The 23,642-nt window shown below is 41.2% G+C and overlaps 1 protein-coding gene across 3 annotated transcripts in view; it reads left to right on the forward strand.

The window, feature by feature from the left end:
- Nucleotides 1–23,642, forward strand: part of ITPK1 (inositol-tetrakisphosphate 1-kinase) — a 141,045-nt gene that overhangs the window by 16,262 nt on the left and 101,141 nt on the right. For all 3 annotated transcript variants that reach the window (XM_071426578.1, XM_071426577.1, XM_071426579.1), the window contains exon 3: nucleotides 15,323–15,347. In XM_071426578.1, coding sequence (XP_071282679.1) covers nucleotides 15,323–15,347 — 25 coding nt within the window. The remainder of the gene's footprint in view (nucleotides 1–15,322; nucleotides 15,348–23,642) is intronic.

The following is a 23,642-nucleotide window of genomic DNA, read 5'->3' on the forward strand; positions in this document are numbered from 1 at the left end:
GCTGAGGCTAATGGGAAGCTTTACCTAACACAGGAAATTTGGGAAAAAATCCTCCAAAGCAGGAGTCACTTATTCTTCTTACAGCAGCTTATCTATGGAGGTGCTAAAAAACTTACCTAGCTTTGAAGTAAAAAAAAAAAAAAAAGAGAAATAATGAGTTATCAGAAATTACTCATTTTCTTTCTGTATGTTGTTTACTGGGACCAGCTCTTCAGGAAGTCTGCACTCCTCTTTGTTTATTCTACATGGTTTTACTTGTATTAAACATCTGAAAGGCTCAAATGATTGGTTGCTTGAGGGTTGTATCAGCCATGGTAACAGCTTGGTTTTGTCATGCTTATTTAAAAATGAAAAGATAGGTATGGCCTGCAGCTTTTTTTTCTAGAAGAAGCTGCTGTTCACCATTGTACCAAGAAACTATTTTTTCCCTTCTAAATGAGGCCTGGATCTCCTAGGAGATTTGAAGACTGCATAGTTATTTTCTGAAATATAGGATCATTTGATGCATCTTCTGAAATGATGTTTGAGAAATAGCACCATAGCTCTTTCCAGTGGCCAGCAAGCAGCACACTGCAATGTTTCAGTCTTCCTTTAGAGGTGAGGATGTAGCTGTGTGAACCTCTGGCCTCAGATCCCATCCTAACAGAGCAGTTTAATCTAAACACTCCCAAGTGGAAAAAAAGGGGGCAGTTAATTTGCTTTAGAAGAAGGTCAGTATTTTAAGGTGAGCTCTTGTATGGTTGGTTGTGTCAGTCACAGCACTGAAAACAGTATGTCTGCAGAACACAGTGTGTTCAGGTAATCTCTAGGTATGTGGAGGTTTAAAGGAGTGCTCTCATGGGAAAGAATAAAATGCCAAACTAGAATGAAACTTTTATAGACTACAAGGCCCTGTGCCTCCTCTTCTGGCTGCTTTTCAAATGGACAGCTGTGAGCCATATCCAGGAAAGAAGACTGATATGGCAATCAGAGTGGGCTGCCTGCTGTGATGCTCTGAGCTGGTCTGAGCACCCTTTCTGATCCAATACAAAGGTCATGCATGTACTTAAGCTGGGATGCTGTTTCTAATTTTTCTGAAGAAAGTTCATGTTGTGGAGTTGCCCTGGTTGTGAGACTATTTTCATTTTACCATGATTTTGTGGATTATTTGTGGACAAGTACTGGCTTCTGAAGCTGCTTGTTTGCATCAGGGAACGGAGATCCTTACTGCGTGTGTTCTTATTTTATACTCAGACTGGCAGCATGCCACAGATTTCCCATGCTGTTGATTTGTTGGAAAGTGTATTTCTGGTCTCTCTCTCTCTTGCTTCTCTAAATTATGATTTTTTTTTTTGTCATTTGTTTGTTGGGTTTTTGCGGGGTTTTTTGGTTTTTTTTGTTTCTTCAAGAAGGAGATTTAAATATGGTCTTTATCTTTTTGGCTTTGTAAATCCTTTGGAAGAATTTCTGTATGGTCTCACTTGTGTTGAAGAAATTACGTTAAGCAAAGCTGTGACTGTGTGCCAAGGGAAGTTTAAGTTAGGCATTAGGAAGAAATTCTTCACAGAAATGGTGATTAGATACTGCAGTGGGCTGCCCAGGGAGGTAGTGGAGTCACCATCCTTGGAGGTCTTTAAAGAAATAGTGGACATGGCCCTTGCTGTCATGGTCTAGTTGATGTGGTGGTCTTCAATCATAGGTTGGACTTGATCTCAGAGACCTTTTCCAACCTAATTGATGCTGTGGTTCTGTGTGTGCTTTGTCCATTCTGCAGCTGTGTGGAAAGTGGTAAAGGGCTGCTAGAGTAGTTTCCATTCTGGATGGAGTACTTGGGGATAGTACTGGCCCACTGTCCAGCTAATCCGTGTCTTGAGCATATGAACAGAAGTGATGCAATTCATTGTTGTAATGCAGGTACCAGTTTATGGCAATGTCCAAAGTGCTCATTGATGTTCAAAAACTTGCTGCTGGTTGCTTGGGGTATGAAAGATATGATGGTCCCTAGCAAGTGGTTTTCTCTTTCCCCCAAGACCACCATGCTGTGGAGGATGGAAAGGACAACACCACGGCTGTCACCTTGTCTTGTGTCACTGGTGTGAGAGAGCAGCAGGGATGGTTGCAGCATTGCAGTGCCCTCCCAGGCAGGGTCTGCCAAGGCTGAGGACTCTTTAAGCTGTTCTTGGGTCCCAGAGTGCACAGGTGTCACAGTCAGGGTTTCTGGTAACAGCAAATGAAGACTGTGGGTACTGAAGGACTCAAGAGGAGTTCCTTCCTTTTGTGTGGAGTACAGGATAGATGGGCCTTCAGAGGGACCTGCAGACATAGCCAGGGTAACTGCTGAGCCTGTGGGATGCAGCTGGTGGAAGCCTTGGTGTGATCCAGGTGAGAGCAGGGAGGTGGGTGAGAGAGTAAACAGCACCATCAGTAAAAGTGAGGGACAGCATGAGGCAGAGGTTACAGTCCCTGAAATGGGTTTTGATTGAGACACTGATGGGATTCAGTACATCCTCCTCAGAGGCTGCAGTTTTAAAACCCATTTAATGTAAAACCTCTCCACTGAAAAACTGAATTCTAACTTTAGCTCTTTAAAAACACCTTTTAATCTGGGTTTATAGAAGAAATACAGACTTCTGTTAAGTGTGTGAAGTGTCTGTAATGGCAAGCTTCACATCTGCAGCTTCTGTTGCCTGTATTTTCTGAGCATGTTCATAATCAGTGGAGGTGTTTGGTACTTGACAGCATAAGCATGCCCTGCCTACTTACACTACTAGAAAGGTGCAAGACCAGTGATGTTGGGCTTGGTGCCATTAAATTACAGCACAAGAACTGTATGGCTGTAGGTAAACAGAGACATTAGTTCTTGAGCAAGCCTATTGCCAAGGAAGTGGTAAACTTTCAGGAAGAAATTAAAAGAAACTTGCTCTTTTGGTGTTCTCTCTACTTCTCTCTTGTGTATGAGAAATTTAATAGCAAGTTTAGCACACAGGTTATCTTTGGAATCATCTGTAAGCAGTTTACTGTAAGATGGGATGCAAGACTTTGTGGGTTAGGGCCTTAGTTATAGTGACATATTTTACAGACAATTACTTGAAAAAGAGAAATATTCCTGCTTTTAACAATATTAAAATTCTGGTTTGTTTTCACATAAAGGTTTATTCGTTCTTTCTCAGTGCATAGCCTTAAATGGCCAAAACTGCAGTTTTACATTTTTTTTCTTTCATTTTCCAATTGTTTGTCTGTAGGCTTTTTTTTTCAGTAGTGATGTGAGTAGAGAAGTTAATTTTTACCAGGGGAAGTTTTCTGTAAAAAGTCTAGGTGTGACTTTACTAGGATTTTTCTAAGGAGAACACAACAATATGAAAAGAGTGGAATCATAATTAAATGATGTTTTTTCCAGTGTCACTTCTGACTGAATATGCTGCAGACAGACAGGGACATAAATGAAGCTGTAGTGTACCTCTGTGAGCAGGGTCTGTGGTTTAAAAGTGCCCTGGAGCACTTGGCTGCTGCTGTAAACTCCATTGGAAATTAGTAATTGGAGCTGTAGGTATTATGTCTGGCCAATATGTAGGTCAGTGCTTTTGTCAGTTCAGAAAATTTGCACTTTAGTGCTTTACACTGGAACTGGCCTTCTCTTAAAGCCAGGCCTTGAGAGAGGGTCCTGCTGCAAAATCAAGACTGGCTGTGGTGCTGCTGGACTGCCCTGGTGGGCTGTTGTCAGCTGTGCTGCTGGTCTGCAGCCTTCAGCTCTGAGAGCTGTTTGTGGGATTGGGGGATGTTTGGCTGGTGTCTGCCTTGGGGCAGTGGTGTGGAGAAATGCAGGCCAGGCTGGAGAAAGATCTTTTTGTGCAACATGGATGTTGATGCTAGAATTCAGATGGAGGGAAAAATGCAGGTGTTCAAGTTATTCTTGCAAAAATATGAGTAGCCTGGCAATTAGAAAAAAAATATCTAGAAACCAGAGAAGATAATTAGGGGTGATGTAGTGTTTCATTGAGATGTGAGGGAGTAGTCCAAATAATATGACAGTTTGCCATCTCTTAAGTGCAACTTCTGCAAGGTTTTGATTCTCATTTTATAGCCATCATGACAATATTATGGTCAACTGGGATGATTTTGAAGAGGAATGTTTTTTGCTAAATTGGATTAGCTTTTGCCCTTATTTAAGGTGATGCCTGCGTATTTGGCACCTTGGACTATGTACTGATCAAGAACAAAACCCTGCCAGTGCATCTAGGCAGATAATACCCAGCCAGTGCAAGAGTGAAGTCAGCAAGGCTGAGCAAGGGGGTTATGTAAAGCTGGGTGTGGAGCAGCCTCCTTTGCCATGAAACACAGCTGACTGTGGGGATCTGATGTGCAAGGAGCTGTGAAAACATGCTGCCAGGGAAAAAGGCTTCATGGAATAAGAAATCCTGCTGTTGCAGATAGATGTGCTAGGAGAGTGTAAAAGCAGACACTTGTTCAAGGATTTTCTTGTGTCCTCACAAACAAGAATTCATGAAAATATTCTGAGCAATTTTTCTTTATTTACTAAGATATTTGGAGGTAAATGTGTGCATTTGCAAATTTTAGTAGTATAATATAGTTCAGTCATTTTAATTAACTGTTACTTTATAACTTAAGTAACAGCAAATTGGATGAACAAAAGTCATATTACTTATAGTTCAAAGCTCTAAGACATTCAGAATCTTTGACATCATTAGACGCTGTTAAAAAATCTGCATTAAGGCTTATGTGTAGTGATTTTTCAAGTTCTTGTACATGTTTTGGAATCACAACAGTTTTAAAGTTGTAACAAGTCCTTTTCCTTTATGTTGATTGTATCTCCAGTTAACCTGTGATATAATTCTGGCAGTGTCTTTGAGCTGATCCTGTGTATAACGCGTTGAATGTGAAAACCCTGAAGAGAGAACATGGGGTGCAGCAGTGTGCATCCAATAAAAACCAATGTGAAATCAGTCTGAAACAGCAGAGGAGTGGGCAGCCTCTCCTTGCCTTGTGTTGTGCAGTCACCCATAGGTTTGAAATCCCAGTGCATGGTACAACAGCATCTCCACAGTGCTTATCTCTGTGTCTACAAACAAAAGAAGTGAGCAAGAGAAAATGACTATGCTTGTCCAAGGGAGATTGGTTCTGTGATCATGTGTAATCAAACATGAAATCAAACTTTTAATAAACTACTTGTATTTTTCCTTCTAATTAGTTGCTGCCAATTACTGGGATTGAAGGGTGAGTTTCAGGGCGGAGATGAACAAATTTAACCCAGAGAAAAACAACTAACTGCTACTGTGCCTTTGTGTGACTGCCTCTCCAAATCCCTCTCAAAAGCTGCATCAGCTGTTTATATGTCCACCCCCTAAGTGATAAGGACAATGGTAATTTGGTAGATTAGAATAGAAATGCAGCTTTTCCTTTTCCTGTAAGAGGAATTTAGGTTATCTTTTAAAGTCATCGGCATGTTGTGATCGCAGCAGTCTTGTAGTGGGGAGGGGCAGGTACCAGAGAATCTAGAGAAGTCCATAAAGGGAAGCAAATGTAAAAGATGCAGCTGAACTATTGGCCTAAGGCTTTTTTTCCTGAGAGGGAGAAGTAGGATATGAGTAACAGAGCTCAGGTATGAGGTAGGATTTAGCTCATTGAGGCAGCTTGTAGAAAATCTGAGGAGGCTCAAGAAATTGTCTGGCTCTGCCAGTTCTGGGGTGTAGCAGACCTCCCAGCAGATCTGAATCTGGATTAAAGCAGAGTCTGGTTAGAAAATGTAATAGCATTTGCAGGGTTGTATATCAGCTCCTGCATGCCCTGGCCAAATTTGGCAAAGTTGTCATCTCAAAACACATGTGTTCAGTCACTGATGGAAGCGATGGGTGTAACAGCTGCTGTCTAGGCTAAGGCAAGAAAAAAAAGCAAGGCCAGGAGTAATTAGAGAGCCCTGTGTGTTTGTGTGTACCCCAGCAGCAGTGTGAGAGAGAGGAGCAGCAGCATGTGCCATGGAAGGTCAGGGGTGTGGGGGACAGCAGGGCACGTGCTGTGGGTACTGGCTCATGGCAGAGCTCTGAAGGCACCCCTTGGGCAAAAGTCATGCCTGGAGAAGGGCTGAAGCTGATCAGAAAAAGAATGTTTGGTTCACAGAGATGGGATGCTCTGAATTTCTTGCAAGCAAACAGGATTTGTGTTGAACTTCTCTCTTTATCATTCACTTCACCTATCAGACAGATGTATGTTTTTGTAACAGCTTGGATAAAAACCAGGCAGTATTTGTGTTTTGTGATTTATCAGAGGGTTGGGTTTTTTCCTCTTACTGTATTGTTAACAATCCACTGAAGCAAACAAGAAAATGGGTGTTCTGGCAAACCTATCCATATGCTTTTGCTTAAAGCAAGAACCCTGTGGACTGAAAGAAATTGAGAGAATTTTAATATTTCTCTAACAGCAAACTTCAATATAATCTAGAATAGATAAAATGCATGATGAAATAGATGTATTTATAGCACATACATAGATGTGCTTCCCTGAAGTGGTCTAGTCACCATGATGGAATTTTCACCAGCTAGGGTGGAGATTTCTTGAAGATACTATGTTGTGCTTTTCAGGTGCAGAAACTGTGGTAAACAAGGGAGACTTCTCATCCCACTGTCTGACCTCTGGTCCAACTTCAAGTTTGTACTTTCTGACCTTGGCTGATCCTGTGCATAACAATCCTATGCCTATCTCTGCTCAGAGCTTTTGGTGTATTTCTGTGAATCTTAATGGTCTATATTGCCTTGATATTAAGAAGCTGGCAGTAGTACCTTCTTCTATATGTTGGATTTCCAACTCCTCAAACTTCAGCCCTATCCAATGAGATCAGTGGAAAACTCTGTTCTCTTACCTCAATGCTTTTGCTCAGGGTGTGTGTGTGTGTTGGGTTTTTTTTAATATATTCTTTTTGATCCCCACCCCAATTTTCACATTAGCTATTAAAAATATTCTGTATGCTTTATAATAAAGAACATTTATTAAATTGGTGTCTCTCCATTTAAATGTAAGGCCATACTCAAATATTGCATGTTGCAGAAATTTTATTTAATTTTCAGGATCATGTGCAGACCATGAAGAATATTCACTGCTCACTGCCAAATGCTCTATCCTATTGCTTCTCAAGGAAGTTAGCCACATGTCAATAAATGGAATATTTTCAAACAATGTGATCATCACTTGTTGGAAGCCAAGCTTTCATTTTGTGAACCTGTCTAGTGAGGCTTCCAAATAAAGTAAAATCATTTTTCTTTGATCTATATTGATGTAAAATGGAGCAGAAGAATCAGTTACAGTGGAGGAAATTCCCATTATTGGTATTGGCATCTGCATCTGTTCAAATGGAGAAAAGCAATTCAATTCACATTCCTTTAATTTGTACTATGTATTTTCTGCTGACCATCATTTTCCTCTCAAATTGAGTAGCAGACTGCAGAAGTGCACTTCTCACCTTCTAAGTGCTTGTCTCTTTTCCACTGATGTGGTTCATACAGTGGAAGCTGCTTTGGGGGGCTGCATAGTGAAATAAAGGTGAAACCTAGTTTCTGATGCTACTGAACTGCTTTTAACCAGCTTTTTATTTGGGGCTTAACCAACCAGTCCTCTTTAATAAACAGCTGTATTTGTAAGTGCCCCGAAATAAAGGATGAGGCTTGAAATGCATCTCAAAGGAACAAACAAAATAGGAGCTTACTGAGTAAGTTATGTGAGCCTGAACTGATGCAGAGTTTGAAGGGGAAAGCTTTCTAGGAATGCTAAACCTTTTCATGGATGTCCTTTTAACCTGATTGTTATTTGTGCCAGTGCATATTTATCTGGTCACAGTAATTTCCCTGCATAGACTCCTGTTGTTGCTTATGTCTGTGAATCTATGGCTGATTCCAGTTCCATAGATGAAAATTTGTTCCTTGCATATGCAAACAGTGGTCACTTGGTGAGTGTAAAAGACAAGAAATCACAAGGGTTTCAAAGGTGATGAAACTTGAGGGAGGCTTGGTGTCTGACTTGTACAGTGCCAAAACACAGTTCCTTATGGAGAGGAAAAAAGGAGTTGCAATCAGGTTTCTTCAATGCAAGGAAGAAGTTAGACATGCTAACTTTCTCTTGTTTGCATAATGAAGTTTTGCATAAAGAAAAAAGCTCCAGACACTTATATATCTTACTTGAAGCCTGGCTGGAGATGAATAGTCATTTTTGCATGGCAAGTTGCTGAACCTAAATACGTCTGTAATTTCTGCCAAAAAAAATGCCCAATCTCTTTTAGAGATCCAAGAAATGAAAAAACATTTTGCATATTGCACATTTCTCATGCATGTCTCAGTGGGTGTCTGCCCTCTAAAAACTCCCAAAACATTTATTCAAGGCTGTTTGCCAAAGTCTTGGAAAGTTGCAGAGGATATACAGCCTTTGGTTTCAGAGTTAGTAGATTAAAAGCCCTTTCTAGGTGAAAGCTGGCTTGGCAGACATGCCTTTCTCTCTGTACCCCTTGGCTTTAGCAGAGTGGAGGTTTGCCTTTGTTTTGTCTTGTGCTGTGCAGGAGATCTGCAGAACCTGCAGTACCAGCCTGGGCTCTGGCAGAGCCTCGTCTCACTGGCCACACTGAACTGGTGGTCTTTGTGCAGGGAAGATGAGAGCAGCTGAAGCTTCTTTTCAGAACACCAAGGCACATGTCCAGTTTAGAGATAAAGATGTCATGTGGGGCAGTGTCAAATGCTTTGCACAAGTCCAGGACAATGGCATCAGTTGCTCTTTAGCCACCAAATCTGGCACAGGCACAATTTGCTAGCTGTCCCCAGTCACCTCTGTATTTGCCAAGAGTCCTACTATTGTTTCTAGGAGGATCTATTCCATGATCTTGCTGGGAAGTCCCCTGTGAGCTTCAGGTGTTGTGAATGTGAGGCGGTTCCTGTGTGTGTACACAGGGCCTCATCTGCTTGTTCTCCCTGGTCAGGTGTTCTGTGTCACCTGTCCTGAGCCAAAAGCTCTTGGTGTGTTCCTCATCCATTCCCAGGCACAGCTCCTTGCATTCCAGCTGCCTATTGACATAGAGAGGGTGACTCCCTTGCCTGTCCTTCCTAAAGAGCTGGAATCTCCATTCCAATTCTCCAGTCATAGGAACCTTTGCACCATGCTCATGTTTCTAGAAGCCTCTAATAGCTTCTGCAAGAAGAGTGTTTTTTTTTTTTTTTTATGTAAAGATGAATACCATGTCTGTCCCTGGAAGGGATATTGTCTTTTGTCTCATGATTCTGCTGCCTCTTTTCAGGTCTCTTTGAGCCATCACTGATGTCTCATGACCTTAGAAAGACTTCTGAAAGGGATGGGTCATGTGTTTGCTTTCTGCATGCTAAGGGTCATATTAACATTGGGGTGACTGGGGTCATGAGGAGACAAAGGGAACTGGGAGCAGAGAGGACGTGTGTGCTCTTTGCAGTGCTTAAGGAAGCAAGCAGTTTATTGAAGCCAAAGGATGGTGCTAGAGCAATTTAGCCTGCAAATTTGAAGGACTCTGACCTTTGGGAAATGAATGTCTTGTAATGGAAGATACAGTTCCAAAACAGCTTGGTTTGAAGGTGGTTTTTAATAAGGTTATAAAGAGATCACGTGATGTGGCTGCTTGCCATAGCTGGGAACTGGATCTGATATAATGTCTGGTGGGATAAGCCTATGGCTAAAGGCTGAACCCTGCCCAGTTGCTTATAATTGTCATCAGGTACTAAATCTGTCTCTGAATGTCTGGTAGGATGAATAACTCATTGCCTTTAATAAATTTTCTCTGCAGCTGTTAATCACTCCTTCTTCCCACTGATGATTTTTCAGGCTTTTTTTTCTCTCAAAAAGACTGTGGTTAAAGGTTTTCTATCCTGCTGGGAAAGTAGCAAGTAGAGGCTCCCAGAACCTGGGGTCACTAGTTCCAAGAAAAGAGTCTGGCAGAGCTCAGCAGCACTGATCCATCTTAAATGCCTAGTTTAAAAAGAAAACAGATTCTTTTGAGTTTGTATTTACTGGCTTTTTGGTTTTTATAACTTGGGATACACAGATTTTATTTCCACACAAGTGGGTTTTTTTAGTGCTGAAATTAGGAGCCTTGTAATGTTTCATTAAACAGACTGAAACTTTGTCTTAATATTTAGTGACTAAAGGCAGTTTATTTCCTTTAGTTACTGCTTGCTGTGCCTGTTTTCTTTCTTTCATGGCTTTTTCTGCCCTTTTGCTTGAATGTCTGAAGCATTAATGTTGGATGCTTCATTTTGTCATTGCTCTTTCAGGATAAAGGGTTAGTGAGTTTCCAGCTGTATCTTTGCTGTGAAATGCTGGTGACTGTTTGTGTGTGTTGTGGGAATTTATGGCACTGCAGGTGAGTACCAGAGCGATGCTGCTGCTGCTCTACCAAGATCCTCTCTTATTTTCTAGTCCCTTTCAGGGCACTTTGTTCTGATACAGCACTCTTAAGAAGCATTTTTATGGCTGTAAATGGGATGATATAATGCTTTGAGGATGTGGAGAACATCAGATGGTTCTACCAAATGTCATGTGTGAATGGGGTGGTGGTGTGAAAATCACTTATGGTGTTGTAGTGTCTGATGTATGAGGGCTTCTATTAGTTGGACCATTCCCTGTTTATACAAACAAGGAAGAAATGCACAAATGTGGCTGCCTTCTGTGGAGTTTTATCCCACTTGAAAGGTCTTCCTTGACAGCTCAAAGTCTTGGGGTTTTTTCAGCCCACCTAAAGAGTGCTTAGAGTTTGAAATGAGATGTTTGCTCTCCTGTACTACATTAGCTGTACCCACCAGACTGTAAAGGTGCACCCTATTGCCATTCTACTTTGGATCCGTGATGCTTTACAGACTGAGGAAATTGAGAACTCCCTCCCCCAAATGCCAACTTTTGATCCATTTCAGACATAAAACTTTCCAGAATACAGATTAGTGGGGAAAAGCTTGCTAAAAGGTAAGTGTAGTTGGATAAAAATTAGTAACAATAACTGATGAATTGCCTGCTTGATAATCTGTGTGCAAAGAACCAAGCCACAAAAGGTCCTCCCCCTGTTACAGCTGAGTCTGGCCATGTTTCAGATACCCTGTCCATGTGCACTGATGGCTGTGGCTGTGAGCTGGAGCCTCTGGACAGTGAGCACCCCAATATTGGAGTTGCTGCTTGGTTTTTTCCCTGATAGACAATAAGTTGGCATCCATCAGTGATGAAAAATAATAAATGCAAGGATTGTCACGAATATTTAATTAAAAAAATGCAAAGTATTCTGCTGATGGAAAAGCTAAGGCAATTGAGCTGAGCTTGCATTTATGCCAGGAGGGGAAATGGGCTGTCCAGAAGGTTGTGGCTGTCCAGTATTGGCTGGTTTTCAGTGTGGTGGAAAATCTTAGTGGCTACAGGTTTTTGCTCTGATGCGTTAATATTTATTAGCTCCTTTGATGCCACTGTATTGCTTTTCTGTGAAAATGCTTTTTTTTAATATTAAAGCAATACGTTCTTATACTTATTTGCTATTTCTTTACATGGGAAATTTTCAAAGTGTTATCTGAAAAAATTAACTTCACTGCATGTATGATAGAAAGATTGGCTTTTACTTTTAAAATTGTAAATTCCATTTGGCATTTTTCAGTCTGTCACTCAGACCATACAGCAAAAACAATTTACTTAATTTAACTATGACTATGATATACAACCTGATAGTAATTTTTTTCTTTTTTAACTGTCTTTCACTATGATATTCAGGTCCTAGATGCTGTGGGGAATTAGTCCAAAGTGTTTACTTTGAGTGTTTAAAAAAACCCAAGCCAGCTATTCTACATAGTTTGAGGCTCTGGTAAAACACCAATTTCAAGACATTGATTAATGTGCTTTTAGTAACTTGATATTGAATTCTTCTTTAAATCCATACATCATTCCAACTTAAACATGAAGTCAACTACCATGGTAATTATTTTAATTGCTAATGAACAAAGAGAGGCTTGCATTATCCAGTAGAGTTATTCACTAGTTTCAGGTATAGAACTAATAAGTTGGAACAGGCTTTAGGGATTTATTTGGTATTGCAGACTAATGCAGCAGTTACTTAAATTTCTGGTTTTCCTGCAAATGTTGCAGTGTGTAGATGATCTTTGAAATTAGAAGTATTTTAAAATTAATGACCTCTGGGAATGTAGTTTAGAGCTGACCATTTTTCAAATGTCTATTCAATGAAAGTAGACAGACACAGTCTCTCTTTGACACAGCTGAGAAGGGAAATACAGCTAATAATGACCTTTCTTTTCTCCTCAGAAAAAGAGATTTGTCAGGAGGCAGCTAGGCCAGCTGGGAATGGGAGCCCTTCCCCTGGCAGGCAGTGGCTCACTTTCAGACTGCATGGGAAGCTAGAAAGTCATGGACAACACCATGAGGGACACAAGAATAGTGGTCAGCACACCAGGTGATATAGTCATCCCATCATGCCCTGCCTGTCCTGTCCTAAAGAAACAGCCCAAAAGAATGTACATGAGAGTTGTAGGATGTATTTTTCTTACTGGCTTTTTAAAGCACAATAGGAAGAAGTGGTAACTGGCCCATGGCTCTGTCAGACTCCCAGCACAGTTCATTCAGCAACTGTCTTGTCTCCATTGTGTGTCCTGCACAGGCAACCCCTTGTTGGGGAATTATGGCCCACAGTCTACTTCATTCTCTCTGTTTACTCTGTTTTTTGAAGGTCCTAGAGTTTCTTGTGCATAGGATCAGCTTTCTTTCCATGCCTGACCCCAAACCCTTTCCCAGGTGACGTAAGGCAGTGTGTGTGGTTAGATGGTATTGCATGCTTGGTTGCATCAGGGATATCTTCTGCCCTGAGCCTGCTGCTGTGACCTGCCTGGCTGAAAAGACTGAAGTCACTGGCTTAGGAAATCTTCTGAGCAGAGAATCAGCTAATTACAAAACAGAGGTGCATTGTGGCTTGACATCCTGATTGTTTGGATACTTCTTGTTTTTAAAATAACTTATTTTCAAATTATGATATTTTGGTAGAGGATTTTTTCCCAAATTAACTAGTCCTCAAAATGCTTCTATGTTTTCTCGTCTCCTGGGTTTAAGTAGGAAAGGTTCTCATATTTCAGGTAACAAAAAGGACATCCTGCTCCCCTCTGAAAAGGGGAAGACCAGCCTACAAGCCAGCCTTGGTAATTGCTTCCTTCTTCCTGTACCTTTTTAAGCATATGTGGCATTGTACCTAAGAGCAGGCAACTGTCCTCCCCCTGCCTGTGTGCTGTTCTGGCTTCTTCCCTCCTGCTGGGACAGTGCAGTTGGTTCCAGTAAGTCCCAGAACATTTGCAAAGTTCATTCTGGTGGGATTACAGCAACCATTTGGACTGATTCTCACTCAAATGGGTTTGGCACCCAGCTCACGAGGATTTATCTTTCTCAAAGTAGAATAAAGCTTATTCAGTGTCTATGTAGGCATGACAAGAAATGCAGCTTTTGCCATCAGTCACTGTCTTTCCAGGGACTGTGGTGCAGTTTTGTCTGAAGCTTGGTGTATTTCCATGGTAGTTTTGAGTTATTTTGTTTACTTCAGGGCACACACAGCAAAAATGTTTGATTATTTTAAGTTTTAGCTTAAAATACTTGGAATGCTTCTGAGTAGTCTGCTGCCCTAATTTATGAAATAGCATTCTCCACCTAATTTTTCCTATTTTCTTTGCTTAGCTCTGTGAAAATCATGGTTTCAACAATTTGGCTGTTAACTCTTTCTCTACAAGATTCGTATTTTCTTCTCACCACAGAGCTGGAACACATCTGTCCAGCCTCAGGTGATGATCTACAGTAGGGCTTCCCACACCATAATGGCAGTATATTAATCACCCACCACTTACAGCTACTGTTATCTGCAAGAGGGCTTTGAAATTCTTTGCAAGAGGTGCTTGGTTTCATTTTTTCTTTCATTTCCTTGCTGAGCTCTCAGAACAGGCTCTCTCCTGTGTGTGTGCATTGAATGCTGCTTCTAGGCCAGAGAGACTCCAGACTGGTAAAGTGGAAGAGGGGGCAATTTGTGTCATAGATGCTGATTGATCGCCTGTGCCTTTGGGCATCCTTGTAATGGCCTCTCAAAAGAAAGACCTACTGTCTTGGGTGGAAAACTGGAGGAGCCATTGTGTATTCAGCAGTGTGCAGCATTTGTGACTGTGGACAACAACACAGACACTCTTAGATAGAAAAGCATTGAGGGCAGAGTTAGGCGGTCCAGTTCTATGACCTCCCCAAAAAAAGGGACTTTGATTTTCACATATGGGGCTAGTGGGCACAAGGAAGAGAGATTTCTGTCTTGTGCTCACTGAGGCTTTTCATTTTTAGGTTAAATTTCCTATGTCTTCAAAGTGAGAAGATTCTAACTTATTTAAATAGCCTGCATGTACAGGGAGGAGGGCGTGGAGCAGGAGTGGCTGGGCTTTGTGCCAGGGATTCAGTTCTGCTCTCAAGCCCAGTGCAGAAATGGTTTGTTTTGCTTGATAACTTGTCAAAGGCGGTGACTGGGCATTGTCTGCCTGCATGTACCTGAATCTCAATTCTCATACCATCAGAGTAGACGACTGTCTCTACAGATCTGCCTAAGTTGGCTCTACCAATTGCAGCTCTCAGCATTTTGGTGTATAATTCATAGGCCTCTCCAGTCTCTCATTCCTGGAGATTCAGGATCACTGGAGCAATTCTCCATATGGCCAAAGGCTTGGTCCTTTCTGATAAACCTCAAGTATTTGAACTGTGCTCTTGAAGGAATCAGACTGACTGCAAGTCTTTGAACCTGAAGTCCTGGGTAGCATCCTGTGTACCAAGATGATGGGGGTAGAATAAGGCTGTAAATAAGAGGATAAATGGCTGCAAGGTGCTGTGTTAATTCTCCTTGACATTTATACATGTATCCTTGATTCAAAAGAAAAGATCTGTCAAGCATGCAGAATGTGCTGTGGTGCAATTTGCACTCTCTGAGGGCAGATGAGAAATGAAAAGCAAACTAGATCTAATTAAAACTGAGATGCTTCCTCCTTAATATCAGCCACTTCCTACCTGTGCTCACCTGACAGCCCTATCAGTCCCAGCACTGCAGCTGCTTAGTATTCATCTTGGCTTACTTCTGGGGACATGAGTCAGAATCTGCTAGAGTGCTTCCTAGACAGGGAATGAAACTGAACAAGTGCTTTCCTGAATTTGAATCAGCTTATTAGTGCAGATTTTTATTGTTTGCATTCTAGTATGAAGCAGTGCTTTTCCATTAGTTTTTGTTTTTACATTTTCCCCACATTTCCAACACTAACATTTCCTTTTTTTTTCTTTTTTTCAGGAAAAGAGGCGTAGAAGTAGTGCAGGTGAGTAAAGATTCTATTTCCTTGTAAAGAAGGCTTACGGATTTTAAATGCTGTCATTTGGATGCCAGTATGACCTGGGCTTAATGATTTTTCTTTCCATTCAGTTCTTTATGACAGATAGTGCTTTTGGATAGACAGGATTCCCCTTTTATGAAGCATGTGTTGAACCTACATGCAGTCCAGCTTAATAGGTGCCCTAGTGAATGTGGGAATGCAGTTAGGCTTTTCCTGTGTCTGTCAATTAATAAGTTCTGATAGTTGATTAGGTGATGTTAGTCTTAATTGCATTCACAGAATGCAATTAACAGAAACAGGATCTGCCCTTTGGAAAAAAAAAAAAGCAATGGCAGAAGGAATGTTCTTGAAACCGAGTGAGCAGAGAAATGATCCGAAAGTGCTTTCAAGTTGTGGCCCATCTACAGATAAGTTCAGGTGTTGGCTACATTGGTTCCTTCCCAGCTCTGAATGGTCATATTTCACACAAGATGTTACTTAAAGGATGGTGTCAGCTTGTGAAAGGAATTATGTTACAAGTCAGCTGTAACATAGAGCACTATAAGCTCTAAAAGATGAAGGGGAAGCATGCTCTTTCTTTCTGGCTTATTTTGTGTGCTTAGAAGAGCTGTATGTCTCTTTCATACAGCTGTATGTAGGTTTCATTCTTGCTGATACTTAGCTGGTGCTCATTTTGAACTCTGAAGTGGTGAGTTCCTCACTGCCCCAATAGAGGTGACAGAAGAGAGAGAAGGAAAATGGTGTGTTAACCTCGGGTAATTAAGGTTGCTCTGAAATCCATGTGGAAGGTGCTTCCCAACACCAGCAGGGAGCAGGAGAAAAGCACTTAACAAAAACTAAATTGAAATATCAGGCCATGTTATTTTAAAGAATCCACTGTCAGAAAAGACTTAAAAACTTCTCACTGCTAGTTAAAATGGAGATTATATCTTTCAGTTATGAGTGGTTGTCAGAGAACTGCATTGTGTTACAAGGACAAAGGGCATATACTTTGCTGGCTGTATTTAACCTCTCACCACTACAGCATCATCTTCCTTTCCTGTACCTCCTATTGCTCAGAGCTAAAGGGCAGTTTCTTTCATCAGTTTTGATAATGGCATTACCAGATTGATAAAAACAAACCAACATTTACAAAGCACAGCTTGATCAGGAGCACAGGGAGAAAGCTAGCCCATATTTGTAGGGGACATTATTATTTAATACCTCAGTGTATTACAGTCCAATGCCTGCATGTTATATGTGCCTTGCACCTGCACTGTACATTTATGCAGCAAAGGGCTCATATGAGATGAATTCAGTGATGCATCCATTAGTTGGGCAGAGGGCAGATTCCATTTTACCTCATGGATTAAAGTTATTATCCTTCTATAGGTTTGTGTAGCCTAATGGCTACAAAATTATTGGAAAGTATTTATTTATTGTAAGAGCATTTTGGGAAACATTTGGACAGAACTATACAGGACTTTGTCCCCATAAAAATGCTTTATGCTCTCATAATTTATCATCTCATATTCGACAGCGTGGTTGAGATGTCAGACTAATCTATACTGGGAATTTGTGCCCCAAAGGCTTTCCTCAATTCCTAGTGTCTGCTGCTCTGCTGGAACAGGATGTATAGAAGTGTGTGATCACCCTTTGCCTATCACTTGCATGTTGCTGCATATATCCCAATGTGCTTCAGCCAGTAGGGAAGGTATCAGGAATGGGCTCTTGCCTTATTCCTTATTGCTAGAAACCTTTGCTTGAGGCACCTTGCATGATCTGTCCCCCTAGCCCTGCTTCTAGATGAAGGATTGTCTTGGTGTCCATCTGGTGCACAAGGTTTATTTGACAGAGGGAATATTGTCTTCCTGTGTCAAGCAGCAGCAGCATTTCTTTGATTTGCTTCCCCTTCTCCTTTGAGGAACCTGTCCTGTTAGAGAGAAACCAGCTCTTAGGTCTGACAGTAAGCACGTAAATCAAAACTCAACATACACAGGATGTTTACCTGATTTCTTTTTTACATAAATTCAGAATTTTTCTGAAGTAGACTTGCTTTCCAGTAAGAAGTAGTGAGTTGGAAGGTAAGGTTTAGTTACTGGCTTCTAGAAAGCAAAGGGACTGGTATGTGCTGACTTCTGTGAACATACATCAGATTATTCTTTTCCAGAGATGTTTCACAGGAGCAGGAAAGGATTTTCTACTACTAAACCAAAGTCTTGGAAGTCTTCAAATAAATGCCTGTGTGACTTCTGTTTCCTTCATGCAGGGAGGATTTAGGATAGTCCTCTCTTCTTTGGCTAGACAGATTAAATTCTTTTATTTTGCTTTCTTAGAGCTAATTGTGCTTTATAGATTGAGCTGCTGGTAGACAGCAATTAACATTTCATGACTTGTGTTCAGGTTTTGTGTTTTGTCTTCTCTCAGACTTCCACTTTCAGCAGAGAGAGTGGTTCCAGGTTTCTATTTTTATTGAGTGGGGAGACATGCACATCCTCCAAAGAGAAATAAAACGAGCAGGACTGGCAGTGGGATGCTAAGCAGGCCCTCTCCTTTATCTAGCAGTAAGACCTTAATTAAAGCATCACATTGAAAACAAACAGAAAACCTCTCAACTTGTGTGGTGATAAATAATTGGAGTTTTTAAGAAATACTGATTAATTTTTAACATAATAAGAATTCACTGTGAACTCAAGGTGCAAGAGCTGAAATGTGCAACATTATATAGTACAACTGAGTAACATCCACCAAGCCAGCTGACTTAGAAGATGGTGCAGTAGATTAATTAAATAAAAAGCTTTCAAGGTTATGAACTTTTCAAAGACAGTATGAGTCTGAGCCTGCACCCAAACATTTGGGAGCCTGAATAGGATTAGCTCATTTCTGTTTTTCCGGTGGACATGGCAGAACTGAGTAGAAACATCCTTAAAATCTGGCAGTGTTTTGGATCTAGGTTTGCTTTCTGCAGCTTAAATCTAAGTCAGTGGGGCAGCCACAAACCAGTGTTATATTACAATGAAAAACCCAAAAAAAAGCAATTTACTAGCTTTTCAAGATGGGCTGTTAACAGAGTACTGTGCTGCCTCTCTCACCCTATTTTGGGGCATTTGCTTATTTTTTTAAGCAGGGATCACTTGAGTATCAGGGAGCTTTTTGAATTAGAGTGCTTACTTGTTTGTACCCCATAAGGTGAGGAAGCATTCTTGTTCCAGTTTTGCAGGAGGAGAGACTGAAGGATGTGTCCCATTTCTCCCAGGGAACCTGCTGCAGTTCCAGCCCCAGTGCTGTTGGGGTCTGTGCTGCAAACCTGTGCTGCAGGAATTTCAGCTGCAGCTCTCTGGGAAGGGCTGTGGGGCCATTAGCTTGTGCTTGTGCTCCTGCACAAAGGCAGGAGCAATGAAAGGTGGTCAGCAGGGCTGGGGCTGTTGGCTCTCTTCCAGTGAAAGGCAGCACCATTTCAGCTGTATTTAAAGTATTCTGAAATGCTCTTGTGGTTCCTGTGGCAGTTCCAAACCTTCTTCTTTCTTACTGGCTCTTCCCACCATTCCCAGCTGCCTGCTCAGCTGGCGTGGCTTGACCTGGTGGCCAGAGAAGGGTAGAGATGCCCTGAACAGGTGACAGACATGACCAAAGCCCATCTGCCATGGCCTGCAGGCAGTTGCTAGGCAGGCAGCAGCTGGCAAGGCTGAGGCAGAACAGCTCTTGTGCTGGCATTGGGGTGACTTGCCAGAAAATGCTTAAACTGAAGCATTTCTTAATAAATTCTTTCATCACTGTTTCAAGGGGAAGACTGCTTACAAAGCTATGCAGTGGATGGCTGATGAGGTGTTTATCATTAAAAAAAGCTATTTTCTGTAATGGCATCTACAAATAAGGTTTTTATATAGTGTCTTAAAAGTCAAGCTGCTTCTGATCTTGTTCAATTTCCAGTCCTCCATCATTCAAATTAGTGGAGGGCAAAATTTAGGATTGAAAATTGTCAGTTCAGTTTCTTATGACTGCAGTCTGGTAAGGGAGAGAAAGAACATCTACCTTGTTTTTCAGGAAAAATCCGTTGGCTTAGTTTGAAGAATGTAAGAGTGAAAACATGTGCACTGAAGTGGAAATCATCACAAGTACCTCTGATAGAGACATGCATTTATTTTTGTTTCACAAGCTATGCAAAACCAGAATAATTAGCTGCAGCCCTTTGGCTTCTGACAAATTGCCAGTTTGGTTTTTGTGTGACAGTTTGGAGCCTTCGTATTTCTCGTGACTTCAAAGCTGTTTCCAGCACTTCCACACCCAAACTTTCCTTGAGCTCTTGCTCACATTTTTTAATTCTAAAATAGTGAAGATTCCCTATTTTGGGGTGGGTGATTTTGGATCAAATGACCGCTAGTGCTCTTCTATCATAGAAGGCTGTTCTAGTCAGTTGGCTATAAAAGTGGGATTAGTTGTATTTCAAACTGCATGCTTTTTAATAAGACTGGGAGATGAAGGAGAGCATGTTTTCTGATTGTAGTAGTTACAATGGTCTCAACTGCTGTCTTGTTTTTGCCCCAACTTTCTGGGAATAGAGATATTTGAAATCTTTTACTTTGGAAAAGACGACTGTCCTTTGAGACATGGGTTTTCTTGAAGCCTGCAAAGGAGAATTCAGGGTGCCCTCCACACTATTTAATTCTTCAATCAAAGTGAAATACTAATGACAATGGTTTCTACTATTTGTTGCCAGGGAACTGTTGTTTTCTAGAAATGGGGCGAGGTTTATTTTCACATGAAGTATTAATGGAGTAAGCTTGAAACAGCAGTGTTCTAACCAAGAAAAGGAGCTTGTAAAATATATATTTGGTAGCATATACAGAAAGATGTGACTGGAAAACTTCCAAAGCAAGCAAGGTTGTTGAGATGTTGGAGAGTTGGCCCTCTAGCACTGGGAGAAGAAAGTTTATTTTTACACGCATGCCAGGCCTTCAGTAAAGTGCATGTTTTCCTGAGAATGGCAGCCTGCTTTGCCTTCAGTGCATTTTTGGAAGTGATGCTATAGAGGCTCTCCAGCCCTTCCCAGTCTGGATTGTGTTAGGTACTTTGCATGTGTTTGAAGGTGGGGGACCACTGTTAAAATCTTGGAAAGATCCTGATACTTCTTAGTGTCAGTGCTACAAAGGGTGTGCTAAGCACACAAAGTAGGATCTTCCAAAAAAGTGCATTAATCTCAATTTGAACCCAGAAACAGCAGAAATGTGGAAGAACAAATCCCAGGCAGAATCCTCCCCCTGGTTCCTCTCAGTAGGGGAGGTCCTTCTGTGTGAGACCTTTGTGGCAGCAGAGCAGCAGCATTGCCCAGCAGGAATGCAGCACAGGTTCCAGTGCAGGGAGAGATGACTTTGGCACGATGCTTTACATTGCATCAGCACACTGGTCACTGAGGTACAGCATGGGCCTTTCTGGTCCACTGGGGAAGAAGAATAAATACACATCTGTTTGGGCAGGCAAGGAAGACAAAACTATGGAACATTCTCACCATGTGGAGATTTAAGCAGATTAAATGGACAACAAACACTTATTCCTAAAAATTAGTCAGAGTAAGCCAAACAAATCAAATTGCATTTATTTTCACTTTTGGTGAGTGAGAGAGAGAACCATGAAGAAATTCTCTTGTCTCAGAGAGAGTCTCTTACTGACTGGTTTGACTGCTTTCTTTTGATGGTGAATCCCAGTAGCCTCGGAGAGGTGTGGGTTCTGCAGTCAGTTGCAGACAGCACCTGTGTGTGTGAAAACATTACTAAGATTTAGAAATGTGTAACTAATGCATAATGAATGGCTGTCAGGTTGGAGCTTGTACTGTTCTGGTCTATGGAGCCAGCTCTGCACAGCACCTTTGTCTTCCCCCTTCTCCTTGGTATATACTGATGAGGCAGTGATTCCTAACAGTGCTAAAGGCAGGGAGCTGGGAAGTCCTGAGTGAAAATCCAGTCCCTCTGGGACCTCTCCCAAAGATTTTGGTGGCTGTAATGGGATTGAAATTGCAGTGGGGAATTGCCTTGCTTTGTCACTTACTGCAGGCACTTTAGGCAAGTCCCTTACAAATTCTGCCTCTGTTTCCTAGCAAAGGTAATATTCCATATAGTGGAATGCTATTTAAGTTACTTTCAGATATCTAAATGGATAGATTTAAAGACAAATGAGTATGTGAAGGAAAACAGGGCTGTTGATTTCTGAAGACTGGTGTATAATATTCATTCTGTCATTAGCCTATGTCTTCCCAGATACTTCTTCCAAAGCTTCATAAATCTCTCATCAAGAAATGGTATGGATAAAGTAAGACCCTCAAAGACGGTCTTACCCTGGCTTGTAAAACTACTTGCCTCTTTTTTGAGCATACAGTCCCAGTCTTTGCACAAAATGACTATTAGTCAGTGCTTTTTTGAATCATGATTATTGCAAGTGCCTGTTGGCCAACAAAGACTTGGCTTTGAGTCCACATTAAACAATAGAATTATTTGTCTCACTGGATGCAGGTGTTGTGATATGGTATCAAAACAGGCACATGGAGTGTGTTCAGAGGCACATGATTCAGGAAATGCCTTATTTTAAAACCAACCTGTCTCATTTGTGGTTTTGCTGAAACTGCACAGTCAGTGTTGAAGTACAAATATGCATGTAGCTCTTTTGACCTTTTCTGAAGGTTTTTCTTGGAGTAGGAAGGATGGGGAGTTAATATGATACCATGACAAGGGTGACTGTATCTCTGACCCTGTACTCTCCCAGATGAATGCCCTATCCTTTGTATGTTTTGGGGGTGAAGTCATGCAGTTCTCTGCTCTGTCAGAGTTGCAAGCTTATTCCTGTCACAGCAGTTGTAACCTTGCCTTTAGTCCTGGGGTTTGGTTCCACAGAGATATTTTTTAGGAGCAATGACTCATGTACCCACTGTAGCTCAGACTTCCAGAAGCTTTATAGAGAGAACATCATCAGAACAGTGGAGGAGGCTGTATGTGTGCCTGTCCTCCTCAGTGAGGGTGCTGGTAGGTCTGAACTGCAGATGAGTGGAGCTTGAGCAAGTCTTTTCAGTGTATGTTGACTCTTCTTTCTCCAGCTTCTGCAAGACTTACTCCTTTGATCTGTGGCTTGAGATAATTGTATCTGAAAATATTGCATGCTTGTTTGCTCTTCTGGCATTTCATAATTAAAGGAGATAAACATATTAATGTTGCAAGAGTGAGTGGTTCCAACAAAACCTGGTGCTTAAAGACATAAGCCCTAAAGTTTCTTAGGTTTTCCTGTATTTGGTCTTTAGCCTTAAGCTAGAGAAACTCCTAATACATGCACTTTAGCTGCCTCTATATAAAACAGAGCACAATCAAATACAGCAAAAACTGGAAATGTTTTCCTCAACCTCATTGCCTTTAGGAAATACAGCAGAAGACAGAAGAGTGGCTACAACTTAACTAGGGTAGCTGAACTTCTGCCCCATCCCCTTTTTTTCTCTCCAAGGGGCACTGTGTTTTAAGGGTGATGTCTTTTGCTAGAATAAGTAAGTATCTATTTTTCACTTTAATTCTGCATTTCTGGTGAAAGCAATACACTTGGTTTTTCTTTTAATTTCATTTTGCAAAGGTGTAGACCTCTTTGCAGTATGTCTAAACGTAGACAGATCAGACAGAAAGGGTTTCTGCATATGTTGTAGGAGTTTCTGTGCCTTTGGTTGTTACTTTGCAGTATCTCTGTGGTGGTTTGAAAATAGCTTGGTTTTTGGTGAGGAGGAAAAAGGGTCAGCCATGGAAGTGGCTCTAATATTGACCTTTTGATGGAAAATATTTCTGGACTTTTCGACAGTTTTATTTTTAATCGCTTTCAATTTTTCAGTAAAATTTACTAATGGTAATTTTGCATGGTACCAAAAGCAATGCAATTAATAATGTAGGGTGGAAATTGTTGAATCTAGGATTTAATTTTGAGGAAGACAGGAGATTACCAGGAGAAATTTAGATGATTATAAGCATAATTTCTCGAAAGTGAGGTAGAAGTGGTTTATCCCAGATGTGTGTTTCTTTAGCATAAAGTCACAGAGCTGTAGTATGTTAATTTTTAATTTTTGTTTCAACCCTTTCCCTCATATGATTTGTCACAAAGGAGTCTGCTGCTGCAGCTTTCTAAATGAGATCAGTGTGGTTTTCTACTATGCCAGGAGCAAGGGTGGGCAACCACACTTAATAAATGGATTGGAATAGTCATTGGATACCTAAGGGCATTGATCTGCCCTAAGCAGTCCCTTAGCACCTGATGGAAGTAGATCTTTCTTTTGGAAAGCTCTTT

The sequence above is a fragment of the Agelaius tricolor genome, unplaced genomic scaffold (assembly GCF_023055355.1).
Source record: "Agelaius tricolor isolate 1412-34295 unplaced genomic scaffold, bAgeTri1.0.p SCAF_5, whole genome shotgun sequence".
NCBI lineage: Eukaryota > Metazoa > Chordata > Aves > Passeriformes > Icteridae > Agelaius > Agelaius tricolor.